This window comes from Pseudonaja textilis, chromosome 8 (genome assembly GCF_049901715.1).
Source record: "Pseudonaja textilis isolate UNSWEBS1 chromosome 8, rPseTex1.2, whole genome shotgun sequence".
In the NCBI taxonomy this organism is placed as follows: Eukaryota; Metazoa; Chordata; class Lepidosauria; order Squamata; family Elapidae; genus Pseudonaja; species Pseudonaja textilis.
This window is the reverse complement of record NC_141997.1, coordinates 46,590,596-46,605,129: the sequence shown is the minus strand read 5'-3', so window position 1 is coordinate 46,605,129 and position 14,534 is coordinate 46,590,596. Positions and strand designations below refer to the sequence as shown.

The 14,534-nt window shown below is 41.1% G+C and overlaps 1 protein-coding gene across 1 annotated transcript in view; it reads left to right on the top strand.

The window, feature by feature from the left end:
- Window positions 1–12,137, top strand: part of TDRD3 (tudor domain containing 3) — a 61,338-nt gene extending 49,201 nt beyond the window's left edge. Inside the window, exons 13-14 of the mRNA XM_026705325.2 lie at window positions 10,259–10,384; window positions 11,936–12,137. Of these exons, the coding sequence (XP_026561110.2) occupies window positions 10,259–10,378 (120 nt within the window). The 3' untranslated portion in view covers window positions 10,379–10,384; window positions 11,936–12,137. The remainder of the gene's footprint in view (window positions 1–10,258; window positions 10,385–11,935) is intronic.
- The last annotated feature ends 2,397 nt before the right edge of the window (window positions 12,138–14,534 follow it).

Below are 14,534 nucleotides of genomic sequence, written 5' to 3'. Positions count from 1 at the left end.
CCATCTGCGATGATCTTGGAGTCCAGGAAAATAAAATCTGTCACTTCTTCAATTTCTTCCCCATTTATTTGCCAGGAATTGAGAGGGCCGGATGCCATGATCTTAGTTTTCTTAATGTTGAGTTTCAAGCCAACTTTTGCACTCTCTTCCTTCGCTCGCATCAAGAGGCTCTTTAGTTCCTCTTCACTTTCTGCCATTAGAGTGGTATCTTCTGCATAGCTGAGGTTATTGATATTTCTTCTGGAAATCTTAGTTCCAGCATGTGATTCATCTAGCCCAGCCTTTCTCATGAAGCACTCTGCATATAAGTTCAACGGGCAGGGTGACAATATATAGCCTTTCCGGACTCCTTTCTTAATTTTGAACCAATCAGTGGTTCTGCGTCCAGCTTAGTCCTTAACAAACTGTAAATAAGCCACCTTTTATTCTGGGCACAAAACCTATCAGTAACTTATTATTTTTTAAAGTAATGACCAGAGAGGGTTTGGTGTTGCGTGGGGGGAAATAATCTAGTTTAAACATGATTTATTTCGGTGCTTGTAGCGAGTTTTGTCAAATAATACTTGTTTTTGTCATAATTTAAGTATATGCTGTGAACAACCTGCGGCTGGAATTAGTCTTTAAATAATATGAAATGGTTCATTTTGATTCAATTTCCTCACGTGCTTCACATGTTACTTGAAAGTTTTCCCACCGGTAATTGATTCATTCTTCACTTTTTAAAAGCTTTTTGGGTTTGTTTCGGATAGATGACAAGGGACTTTATCAGTACTTAAAATCTAGCTTTTCCTAATCCATTTATTCATAGCATATTCAGGATCTTGCTTCTTTGACATTATCTGGGTCCAACATTCAGTCATATGGAAAAACGTGAGCTTTCATCAACATGTAGATTATTGTTGTTTTTGTTGTTGTTATACACAAAAAATGACAATGTACACAGCAAACGAGATAACTATGCTGGGTTTTGTAGCACAAATCACTAGTCAAACACTTCCCAAGCATTTAGGACTGCGTGATATATCGGTGGATTATGCGAGCAGATCCCAGTAAGGTGGCCTTCTGCAGCTGACCAATGGGGATTCTGTCAGTGCCAATGGTTTTTAAGTGCTTGTCTAGGTCTTTAGGCACAGCACCCAGCGTGCCGAGTACCTCTCAAACCCCCTGCAGTGGTTTGTGCCAGAGTCTCTGCAGTTCGATTTTCAAGTCCTTATGGCTGACACTGAAGAAAGAGACAGAAGGCCTGATTCTTGTAGCCCAAGAACAAGCCATCAGAACGAATGCAATCAAAGCCAGAATAGAAAAATCTGCTGATGACCCCAAATGCAGATTCTGCAAAGAAGCAGATTCTTCTTCTTCTTCTTCTTCTTCTTCTTCTTCTTCTTCTTCTTCTTCTTCTTCTTCTTCTTCTTCTTCTTCTTCTTCTTCTTCTTCTTCTTCTTCTTCTTCTTCTTCTTCTTCTTCTTCTTCTTCTTCTTCTTCTTCTTCTTCTTCTTCTTCACAAAAATGACAGTATACACAACAGACGAGATAACCATGCTGGGTTTCGTATCACAAATCACTAGTCCAACACTTCCCAAGTGTTTAGGACTGCGTGATGTATCGGCGGATTATGCGAGCAGATCCCATCTGCCTATTATTATTATTATTATTATTATTATTATTATTATTATTATCATTATTATTATTATCATTATCCTCCTCATTATTATTATGCATTCACATTGCATTTCAGTAAAAAGGATCAAAATACAAATGTAAAACATAAAATCTGAAATTTTAACAGGAGATTGCAAATCTATACAGGTATTCCTCAACGTATGACCACAATTGAGCCCAAAATGTATGTTGCTAGGTGAGAAATTTGTTTTGCCCCATTTTACAGGTGTTAAGTGAATCACTGCCATTGTCAGTCACACGGTCGTTGAGTGAATCTGGTTTCCCCATTGACTTGCTTGTTCGAGGGTCGCAAAAGAGGATTATGTAACTCCGGGACACGGAAACCGTCGTAAATATGAGTCAAGCATCCAAATGTCAATCACTTGACCATGGGGATGCTGCAGAGGTTATTAAGTGTGAACAATGGTCACAAGTCACTTTTTCAGAGCCATTGTAACTTTGAATGGTCACTAAGCAAACTGTTGTAAGTCAAGGACTTCCTGTATCTGATTTGCAAATATAATTAGTGTTATTTTGTTTGTCGCAGCCAGGAAATTGGCAAAATCTCCATTATAGGCTCTGTTTTGATATTCTTGTGTTGAATGGTCACAATCACAGTCACAATTTGGTCAAAGTCACGTGCCAATTTGCTTCAGTGTTGTACTTAGTTCAGCAGATAGAAATCATCATCATCTTTTAATGACCCCATAATCCCTTGCGGGATGGAGTCTGGGCAACTGAATGGAGCTGCGTGTTTACTGGCCGGATGCCCTTCTTGTCTCCAATGTGGAGTTATATTCCGCAGCGAAATGACCTGTGAAAAGATGCTTCAGTCTTAACAGCATAGAATTAGTGCACAATATGGCATAAAATCCATTTCTCCCCCTAAGTACATGCACATTTAAGTGTGAAATTGTATTCAGTTTTCGGGATGTTTGGTCAACAGCCATTCAATCTGCCAACTTTATTCATTTTAGCCACTTCCAAGCAACTGAACAGTGCTACAATCTTGGGAAAAATGAGAACCTAGCTATTCTGCATCCCTTCTGAGTTCAAAAAATATTTAGCTGTGAATGCTTGTTTATTCCCTTGAAATGGTACTGATGTTAATGAGAACGGCCATCAATCAAAGAACTAAACTTTTATTTACTACTAGAATTGAAATGGATCTTGCAATATCTTCCAGTCTTTTTTTTCCCTGTTGGCTTAAACTGTTAAATTCTTTAAAAGTGGCATTCATGTGAAATTTGTTAACTCTTCTAAATAATCTGTTTTGGCATTCTATCCCTTTAAAAATAAAAATAAAACTTCTCTCTTTTCTAATAATGTTCATATTTCCAGAAGGGGGTACTCACTAAGGAGCAGACGGCTGGTATCTTCTTGATATGTCTGATTGATGCTTTCTAAGTTTCTGTTTTATAATTATAACCTCATGGAACGAAAAACAAGACGCTATTCATATTTTGTTTCCACTTGCAAAGTGTCACTTTAATTAATCAGGAGAATGATTAATTGTCGGCGTTTAGGTTTTTTTTTTTTTCCTTTTCTAGAGGCTGTTCGATTCACCTAGAAGGAATAGCGAAAAGGACAGTTAGTGATCAGAATGATTTAGTAGCACACGTGCTGTGTAAAAACTCGCTATGCCAGAGATTGGGAATTTTAAAAAGAAAACTGTTTGGGAGAAGACATGTTAGGGACATTGATTGTGATTTTTTTCTTTCAAGTCACTTTTCTGGACACTGAAGAGGTGGCGGGATTCAATTTTTTTTTACTACCGGTTCTGTGGGCTTGGTGGGCGTGGTGTGGCTTGGTGGTTGTGGCAGGGGAAGGTTACTGCAAAATCCCCCGTCAAGCCCAAAATTGACATATGCGTAGCCATTTTATTTAGCTTTTCTATATATTCTTTTTCTTTCTCTTTGCTGGTATTGGAGTGAGGGGTTTCGGGCTTGCCACATTTCTAAGGTGGGGAGGAGTGGAGACAGAGGGAGTTGTTTAGGCTGGGTGGTTCTCCTTACCCTGGGAACGAAAGCTGATCTTGCTGAGACCTAGAGGTGGAGATTGATGACACCAGGCAACGTTGATTGACTTCTTCTTTTTTTTTTTGAAAACAGTTTTATTAATGTGAACAACAAACAAAAACACATAAAACATAAAAACATCATCCTTTCCTTCATGAGTTTACACAGTGTGTCGGTTGGTTTACCACTTTTTTTTGTGCATCCATTTCATAGTCTCCATTGTAGTTGTATTACATAATAGCTCATATTATCAATCAACAATTATATAGCCTGATATCATTATTAAACAATCATTTGACTATAATTTGATTGATTCATACTTTAATGAGATAACTATAGTTTACTTAATTTATTTTATAGCAAATCATAAAGTCATACCAAGTCTATCTTAATAAAATTTTATAAAGATAATATCAAGGGGGAAAAAAAGAAATATGTATTCATTATTTCCTAAAGTTCTAAATATTCTATTATTGTATTTTATTACCTAGCCGTTGATAGAAAAGGTCCCAAACTTCATAGAATTGTTTATCTTCTTGTTCTCTAATTTCAAATGTCAATCTAGATTGACTTCTATTAGAGAATGTGACTTTTAGAGGTGGTTTCTAACTTCCAATATTATGTGGTGTAATTCTGGGTTGTGTCAGATCCGGAATTACAACAGACTTTGCAAACTTGATGCTTTCCTAAATAAAAGAAATTGTTTTGGAAGATGGACTTTGCTCTTTTCTTTTTAAATGGATTTCGTCTCTTGGAAACCTGACATCCCCATTCCCTCCCCACCCCACTGTCCTGCTTTCCAGCTCCATTCTCCTGTGCAAGGCAACAAAAGAAGGCCCAGCTGATCAGCTGGGACTCGGGAAGCAGAGCATAGATGGGAGTGGGGCCAGTGACAGGTGGAATTTGCTGGTTCTCTGAACTACTCAAAATTTCCACTACTGGTTCTCCAGAACTGGTCAGAACCTGCTGAATATCACCTTTGCACTGAAGGTTTTACAACACATACTTTGGAGATGCTATCTAGTAATATTGATACAGTTTTAGCTTCCTTTTTGTTAACTTATACAGCAGTCTTTGTGTTGGTCTGTGCATCTTTCAAGGAATATCATTAAAAACTGTCTACAATTAGGCTACTGGGACTGTGTCCACGAGGGATCTAATTCTGATCTTCTGACACAACCATTCCAATTTTTCCTCCCATTTAAAGCCTAACTCCATTGCAGCATCTAACGTGAACTTGGCTGATCTTCAGATATTAGGAAAATCAAACCTGGTTAGTACCCGAATGGGAGAAGCCTGAGTTTAACAGAGTTGATAGCAAACTTATGAAACAAAATAATAAAAACCATCCTATTTTATCCTGTAGCCAAGAAAGCTACAGAGACATGTGTCAGCGTTCCAACTAACCAATTCCAAACCAATAAACTCCAAGACAAAAGTTCCTCAAAGTTCTATTTTATTAGAGTTGTCATATTGGCACATCTGGGGAAAAATCTGAGAGGTCCAGGTTTTCCCTTCCCAAAAGAGTAATCAAAAATCCACCCCCCTGCACCCATCAGTCCATCACATGGCCCAATCAAATTGTCATCCCAACTGGAGACATTTCCAGTCACTTCCCTCCAGGTGCAGGGTCACATGTCCTTGACTCTCTGAGAAAGAATGTTGTTGTGTCTTAATCTTCTGCCTCTCTATGAAATCCCCCCTCCCAAATTCCCAGGCACTGAATGTGGCAGCCTCGAAGCTTCCAAGAAAATAAAAATATCTTCCAAGGCTAACAACGTGTCCACCAGGAGTTGAACTAAATCGGAAGGATTATTATTATTATTTTCAATTCAGTTAGTGTTTCTAATTAGATGAAATAATAGATGTACAATAGATAAGTAGAGAAAAGATCAGTATGCCTCACATTCAATGAGAAAAAGGATAAGATTAAAAGTGTTGACTTACCATTTGTTGATCCTATTAAAATTAAGTCCTCCAAGAGGATTAATTCTCAGGAATCAGTACCCTGATATTTAAGTTGCTGGGTTGTATGTTTCTAGCTTCTCATTCTTTCCCAATTTTCTTGACCTTTAGTCATTTTAAACTGGAGTTTGAATTACACTTACAAAAGAAGTGGAGGAAACAGATTGGATGACTGAAATTTCAACCTAAATATTAAAATGTAAGATAACTGCTATATGCAATTTCTGGGTGAAATTTATTTATTTTTTTTGGTTCATTTGTTTTTCAGAAGGTTTCAGGAAAGTAAAGGAAAAGAGTTGATATGCTTTCTATCTTGCCAAGTGAGGCTCAGCTTTGAGATGAAAATAAGAAATGGTGGGGAGTGTGAAAATAGATATTTTTTTGATTTTAATCCTTAGCCTTAATTAACTCAGCTGGATTCTCCCCCACACATACCGCAAATGTTATGAACGAAAAGCCTGCCTAACTCTAGCAAACTCATTGAAATGAATTCATAGAATACATAAAATAGATCTCCATCTCTTGAAATGTTTGCTTCTTGTGGTGTAAATACCGGAGATATAAGTGATACTTTTCATTCTCACATATTTGTGATGGATTATAATTGGACTGTTAAAAGAACAGTTGTATTTCAACTTCAACTTATCTCACACTGTCTCAAATATTCTTGGAGATGACATGTTTGGTTGCTCTTATGTACCACGCTGCACATAACATCAAACTATAATGTGGGGTGGCTTGTTTTTAGCAAACCATGGGAAAGGGCTGACAGAAAACTATAATAATCAACCATTCACGCTGATGTGTCATTGATGTATGGCAGAATCTGGTGTTTGTGCTCTACCTGTCACATTTAGGTATTGAGAGAAGAAATTGGAAAAAATACCACAACTGCTTACTCTTAAAACTACTTCTTCAGCAAACCCTGCTTATATCAACCTGGCTTAGTGTTATATATGAACCGTGCCAATAAATATAATATATACTTACCCTCCTCAGTCTATAGTTCTCCATCCGTAGGATAATTCTGCATCATCTTCCATAAACATGATGTGGAAGATGATGAGAATTAGAATATTCATCTGGAGAGGGAATGATGGTTCGATTTGCATCAGTCTCTTTGTCTCATTTCATGGCAGAAGGTTGCAGGAGGCCTTCAGAGCTGAAAACAGAGGAAGGCCCCACACAACCCTCCTGAGCTCCGTTTTCACTGGCAGAGGCACTGTGACCCGGTCCTTCACTGTTTCCAAGGCGGCCCCACGAGCCAGATCTAAGCACCCTATGGGCCGGATGCAGTCCATGGACCTTGAGTTTGATACCCCTGTGCTACAGGGTTGTCATACACAAACATACCTGAATTCTGGGTCCGGTAAAAGTCAGCAGGTCAAACTTTATAGATCTTGGTGTACAGGAGTCACAACTGATACTTCACACTTCTTCTACAATGAGCTTAGATATCTGTCCCTTAGAGCAGTGGCCCCCAACCTTTTTTGTCCCACGGACCGGTACCGGCATCACAAAATGATCCACGGACCAGTACCGGCATCAGCGTGCACGACCAAGGCAAGGTCAGCCGAGCGACTGGCCATCCAGCCATCCCCCGCTTCTCCCTGCCACCTTCAACTCCTCCTTTGTACCTTTGTCGATAGGCTTTTCAGGCTCTTTCTTAATCTCCTCCTAACGCGAGACTCCACTGCCATTGGGATGGCTCTTCATTTGAAGCCGCCCCCGCCACCCTCAACGAAACTAAGGCGCGAGGATTCCTTCAGCACCCAAACGCCGCTTTCCAACCGATGACCGACAAGCTCACCCGGAAGCACTTTCTCAAGCACCGTAGAAACAAGATGGCGGCGCCCACTTCTTTGCGGCCCGGTAAAAAATGATCCACGGACCGGTACCGGTCCAGGGCCTGGTGGTTGGGGACCACTGCCTTAGAGTATCTCAACTACTTTCGTCACATTTCTGTGTTCTTGCAAAAAGAGAGAATGGATACCTTACTTTTCATAGTTCTGATCATGAGATTCACTATCATCCCCATCAAAAGCATTGATGTGTCATGAAAGGTGCTGAAATTGAATCAGTTTGACATGCACTTGAAGTGTCCTATAAACTGTTGTGGCCTGCCAGTGGTTAGCGGAGCTGGCAGCAGAGTCAGACAGTGAGGAGGTTGGGGGAGAACATTGGCCAGTCCTGGAGGCTGAGGAAGGCTTGGACGAGAACTCTGCGTTGGAGGCAGAGATGGGGCCAGGGCAGTCTGGCAGTCATCAGCTGCCTTTGGAGTCAGACAGCAGTGAGGTGGGGGAGCATCTGGAGCCAGTTCCCAGCCTGCACATGCGCAGAGCTGCCAAAAGAAAAGAACAATTACGAACTAAGGATCAATGTAGGAGTAAGGCCACAGGTGGACGGTGAATGGCCCCTCCCATAGGGATTAAAAGAGGAGCAAAAGGGGAGGGGGCTTTTGCAAGAAACAATTTGTTCATTGCAGCAGTGTGAAGATCTGTCTGTGCATCTCAGAGACTCTGTGCCGAGCCCTTCCTTGTCAACACTGCATTTGGAAATATTTACTTGGCAGCTCTCCAGGCTAGATAAGGTCTGTGCTCCTAATTACACCCTTGAAAGACTGTTTTGCCAGGCCTTTGGCTGAATGTGAATGCCAGAAATTCACCTTTGTTTCATAAAAGGGGTTTTGCTGGGGAAATATTTTTTGGGGAAGCCTAGGTCAGAACATAAACAGTATAGGAGGTTAAAGGTAACCTTCCCTCTGATCATAAATGACCCAACAGGCAACACTATATTTCCTCCTCGAAGTACCCCAAAGTTTCTAGAAAAGTTGCTAACTTCAGTTCTGTAGCAACTGGCGTGTTAAATTTCTGCTATGAATAGAGGTCTTGGGCTGGATGCTTTGTATTTTAACTGTGCTTTTGACCTATACCCATTGGTGGATTGTCAGAAATGGCCAACGTTTGAAAATCCTGACGTGCACATTGAGTATCGTCAAGTAAAAAAAATCTCCTTTTTCATATGTTGGTGAAGCTTCCCGACATCCAGTCTTCTTTTCCATCTTTACAAGTTTCCATACTTAATTTAACAAACTCCAGTTATGCTAATCTCAAAGGTATTGGATCTGTATCTTTGAAGATTCTCAGCCATCCAGGTCATGGTTGTCCCAAAGGTGCTTTTTCAAGAGGCGACTGGACTTTCTGTGTTTTTCTTTGAAGATGTTTCTGTTAAGTTTGAGCAATGAGAGGCTGAACCAGAGCATGAGTGCAACAATACTTTATTATAGCAATAAAGGACTGACCGTGCTTGCCAAGCCTGGAACTGGCTCGCAGCGATCAGCAACTGGTTGGACCACACAGCCTGCTTTTATAGCTGGCTGCTGGGGAGAACCAACCAATGAGTGAGGGGGAAAAACGCCCCCGCAAAGTGAATGGACCTGAGTGAGAACTTCTAGAGTTCCAAGGACATAACAGTTTCGCTTCTCATCCAAGAAGCCTCGTCAGCTTTTCTTGCAGGAGCTGGGTATGTCTAGTCCAGTGATGGCTAACCTTTTTGGGCTCCTGTGCCAAAAATTGTGCACACGCTTGCACAATCCTGTGCCAGCATTGCCCAGAAGGCAATGTGCACCCTCCACGCCCCCTACACATGCGTGCACAATCCCCCATCCCTCACCTCGCTCCCGCTGCCCCCTTACCTGCACTGCGCCTCACAGCTGAATTTCAGCTGGTTTGAGGCCCTTTTCGGCCTCCCAGAGGTTTGAGGAAGGCTTCTGCATGCTTTGCAGACGGAAAACTAGCCCCGTTTTGTCACTTTCAATAGTTTCGGAAAAGCAGGAAGTGACGAAACGGGGCTAGTTTTTGGCCTGCAAAGCCTGCAGAAGCCTTCTTTGGGCCTTTGGGAGGCCGGAAAAGGCCTCAAACCTGCCGAAAATCAGCTGTGAGGCATGCACATGCGCAGTGAGGTAAGTTTGCCTGCAGCTCGCGTGCTGGCATAAATGGCTTTGCATGCCACCTGTGCCATGGGTTCGCCATCACAGGTCTAGTCTAATGAAAAGAAGGACTAGGGGAGACATGATAGCAGTGTTCCAATATCTCAGGGGTTGCCACAAAGAAGAGGGAGTCAGGCTAGTCTCCAAAGCACCTGAAGGAAGGACAAGAAAGAATGGGTGGAAACTAATCAAGGAGAAAAGCAACCTAGAACTAAGGAGAAATTTCCGGACAGTTGCAACAATTAACCAGTGGAACTACTTGCCTCCAGAAGTTGTGGATGCTCCAACACTGGAAGTTTTTAAAAAGATGTCAGATAACCATTTGTTTGCAGTGGAGTAAGGTCTTCCTGCCTGATCATGGGGGTTGGACTAGAAGACCTTCAAGGTCCTTTCCAACTCTGTTATTCTATTCTAAAAACCAAAAAATGCAGTTGCCTCTTGAAAAAGCACCTTTGGGATATTGGAACTGTGTTTCCGAAAAAAAAAAACCCTAACTTGTAACCCAGCTCTCAGTTTCCTTTATTCTTCTTTTTTTAAAAAAACAAACAAACCCAAAGGTAATTCTGTAAAGATTGAAGGATATCCTTACGGTCGTGTGCCTTTCTAAATCACGTTGTTTGTTTTTCAGGAGGAGGAAGAAATGACGTATGAGCAAACTTTAGAATTTCGCAGAGGGGGTGATGGGCAACCCAGGCGCTCAACACGACCGACTCAACAGTTTTACCAACCTCCAAGAGCTAGAAATTGATCAAAGGTAAATCATTACTTCTTACAATTAAAAAAAAAAAAAAAGACTAGTTCTATTCACCTGGAATTCCCTTGACATTCCCAATAGCTTTGAAAAGGGAATGTGCATATCCATTTTGATAACTTTGATATCAAGTATCCTTAGTTCCTTTGTCTAGCCTGGTTCATACCTGGATGATAAATACAGTGAAAGATCCCGTTGGCATGTCCAGTAAAAGAAGCTCCCAGAACATTTTTATTACCAAGAGTAAAACTTTACTCATAGGTCCATTCAGGTATAGAAGAAGCAAAGCCAATTCTGAAGTTTTGGCACAAAGCGCCATATAGTGAGATTCCCTTTTCCTTCACCTGGGCCACCCAATGTCCACTGTCCACCCATCCAGGAGAAGCATTTAATTTTGGGAAGCAATCTTCATCTTTCAAAAGTCTTCCGCTTCCAACCTTGGCACTGTGAGAATTTCTCAGGCTGCCAACGGCTCACGTAAATCCCTTTTCTCCCTCCCACGGATTCCAATCATGCCCAGCCACACCTCCTCCCTTAACTTCCTTGTCAAGCTGCAAGCAGAAAGAGGTATTTGCGGGTCAATAACTGCCAGCCAAAATGAAGGGGATGATTAAAGAAGAGCTCATCAGGAGTGCCAGAATGAGGATCATGTGTTCCAATTAAGCTGATTTATGGTTCATTAGGCCTATGCATAAGAATCTAGTCAACCAGTGGTCAGCACTAAACCGGCATGAGAGAAGAGCCAGTGGACTTCAAGAAGGGTTGAGCTTAGATCCTTTGCAGGAACGTAAGGATTCCAGGCTCCTTCCTCTCTTGACTCTGCCCTCAGTCTCTGCCTGCTGTTCTCCAACAGAGGTGTCATTTTAGTGCACACAACTTGGAAACTCTTAAGACACATATTAAAGTTCTGTGTATATCTATGTGTGCATTGTGTGTGTGTGTGTGTGTAAACATTATATGTTCAGTCTTTTTTTTTTCCAAATATTTTCTATATGGTCAAATTATCTCGATGAGTGTCTGTAGAGATTCTCAGTCCTCCAGGTCTTCGTTGTTCCAAGGGTGCTTTTTAATGGACTTTCTTGTTTTTTTCCTTTTGAAAACATTTCTCTTCGCATCCAAGAAGCTTCTTCAGCTCTGACTGGATGGTGGGGAATGGAAGGATTTATATTCCTTGCAGACTGCTGGTCATTTGCATCCTTTTAGAGGGTCGCTGAGGCCACTTGGAAGTTTATCTGTGTCCTCAGGGTAACCTGAGTAGTGCTAATGGTTCCTGTAGTCTGCAATATTTCCTCTGGAAATCCATTCCTACTCACACACCATTCAAAGACTTTTAACGATACAATTTGGGATGAACGCCCTTTGAATGCTGCGGGAGTAAGAATGGATTTCCAGAGGTGAAGAAGCTTCTTGGAGAAATGTCTTCAAAAGAAAAAAAAACAAGAAAGTCCAGTTGACTCCTGAAGAAAGCACCTTTGGGACATCCCGATGAATAGACAGCGTAAAAGTGATGAAATTTATCCCACATTCTCCTTCCCCGCCCCCCTCCTATTTCAGATATTCATTGTGGTGAGATCGTGCTGCATTTCTTCACGCCCGAAGGACAACATTTTCGAAAGATCCAGACGGGGAATATAGAAAACTACCCACCAATGACTTTTTTTTAAAGTTAATGCTGTGAAGCTAAAATTTTTACATATATATTAAAAAAAAAAAAACCTTGTTAATATTGACATCAATAAAAGCCACCATGCTCAGCATTGTCTTTGCTTTGTGCGTTTTCCCGCTCACATAAACTGTTAATAATGGTGGACCCAATCTCTCCCATATCAAATAATTGATGGACTCTGTTAAAAATTAAATGGGACGTGGTGGCTCAGTGGCCAAGACGCTGAGCTTGTCGATGAGAAAGGTCGACAGTTCAGCGGTTCAAATCCCTAGTGCCGTGTAACGGAGTGAGCTCCCGTTACTTGCCCCAGTTTCTGCCAACTTAGCAGTTTAAAATGCAAGTAGAAAAATGGGGATCCCTTTGATGGGAAGGTAACTGCGTTCTGTGCCCCTTCGGCATTTACTCATGCCAGCCACATGACCACGGAGATGTCTTCAGACAGCGCTGGCTCTTTGACTTTGTAACGGAGATTAGCACTGCCCCTTAGAGCCAGAAACGACTAGCACATATATGCGAGGGGAACCTTTACTTTTAACTTTAGTAAAAATTCAGACTTGAAAAGTTGAGAACCGTGAAGGACCTGGGTTTTTGCAGCATCTAGCTGATGTTGGCTGATCTTCAGATGCTAAGAAGATCGACCCTGGTTAGCACCTGAATGGGAGAAGCCTGAGAATCCCAGAGTTGATAGCAAACTTATGAAATAAAAAAACAAAAGCCAGCCAATTTTATCCCACAGCCAAGAAAGCTACAGAGACATGCCCACCAGGAGTTGAACTGAACTGAAAGGAGTCATTATTTTTAATTCAGTTAGCATTTATATTTAGATGAAATAATAGTTGTGCAGTAGACAATCTGACAAAAGATCAGCTTTTCACGCTCAATTATTTAAAAGGATGAGATTAAAAGTGTTGACTTTCCCCTTTGTTGATCCTATTACAATTAAGTCCTCCAAGAGGATTAATTCTCAGGAATCAGTCCCTGATATTTAATCCCTGTATTGCCTTTTCTAGCTTCTCATTCCTTCCCAATTTTCTTGACTTTTAGCCCTTTCTAACTGGAGTTTGAATGACACTTGCAAAAAAAAGAAAAAAAAAAAGAAGTGGAGGAAACAGATTGGATGCCCGAAATTTCAACCTAAGTATTAAAATGTAAAGATAACAGATGTTGGAATGGTGTATGTAATTTCTAGGTGAATTGTTTGCAACGATTGTTATACAGTTTCTGAAAGGTTGCAGGGGATTGTGCGGTGTAGTGAGCCTTTCGCTATTCTAATGGTGGTAGGTTAATCCTATTATGTCCTAAAGGTCCTGTGCCTGTCCTTAGAATTTGGGTGAGAGTGGGGATGTAAATTCTTAGTCCTATCAACTGGAGCTGAAGGCAGTTGGTTTGTGAATAGGCCAGCCTGGATTTCTTAATGGGCACAAAATATCCATCTCTAAAGACATCCGACATCAGCTAGGGGCTGTTTTACTGGGAAACTAGGGCTGGCTTTTGCCTTTAAAAACATGTTTTTCCATTTCTCCTTTGGGGAAATATAATATTCTGCCTCTTTTAATATTCCCCCAAACATTTCATTTTCTTGGCAAAGGGAGGTGCGGAGGCTTCCTCCAACCCCTTCAACTCCAAACTCAAAGCTACTTGGAATGCGTAGAAGGAGATCTTTTCGTCTCGTACAGTTTCATTTCTACACAAATCTCAACACGGCTCAGATGTCTTGAAAGGGACGAGGGAATCACGCACCTCTGACGGATACCTGACAAAGGCATTTGTGTAAACATGACACAAATGGGAGAGGCCCTCAAGGCGAGAAAAGCAGCAACTACATCACAGTTAACATGAAGCCCGTGATTTAAACTGATCTGGAAGGTTCCAAAGTGCTCTTAGATGGAAGATTGATTTGTATTTCTAAAATAGGTGTCCCCAGACTTTTTTTGGAGAGAATGGACTCAGCTGCTGTGGAAATATAACCAGTTTTGTTAAAACAAAACAAAACAAAACCCTCACCCTGTTTATTTACCACCTCTTCTGCAAAATTCCCCATTGCCTACTCTCCCCTATTCCTTGATATTGCCACATTGCAAAATACTTGCTCAATATAACAGATCCACGAGCTTAAGAAAATGGTGCTTTATTATTATATAACTTTATAATTTTTGCATTGCTCTGTTAACTTAATTGGGTTATCCTTCCTTCCTTCCTTCCTTCCTTCCTTCCTTCCTTCCTTCCTTCCTTCCTTCCTTCCTTCCTTCCTACCTTCCTTCCTTCCTACCTATCCTTCCGTCCCTTCCCTTCCCTTTCCCTTCCTTCCTTTCTTCTAGTTTTCCTCTTATTGCTCTCTTCCTACCTATTCTTTTTTTCCTTTTTTTCCTTCCTTCCTGTTTTCCTCTTATTGCTCTCTTCCTACCTATTCTTCCTTCCTTCCTTCCTTCCTCCCTCCCTTCCTTTTAGTTTTCTCTTATTACTCCTTTCCTACCTATTTCATTTTCC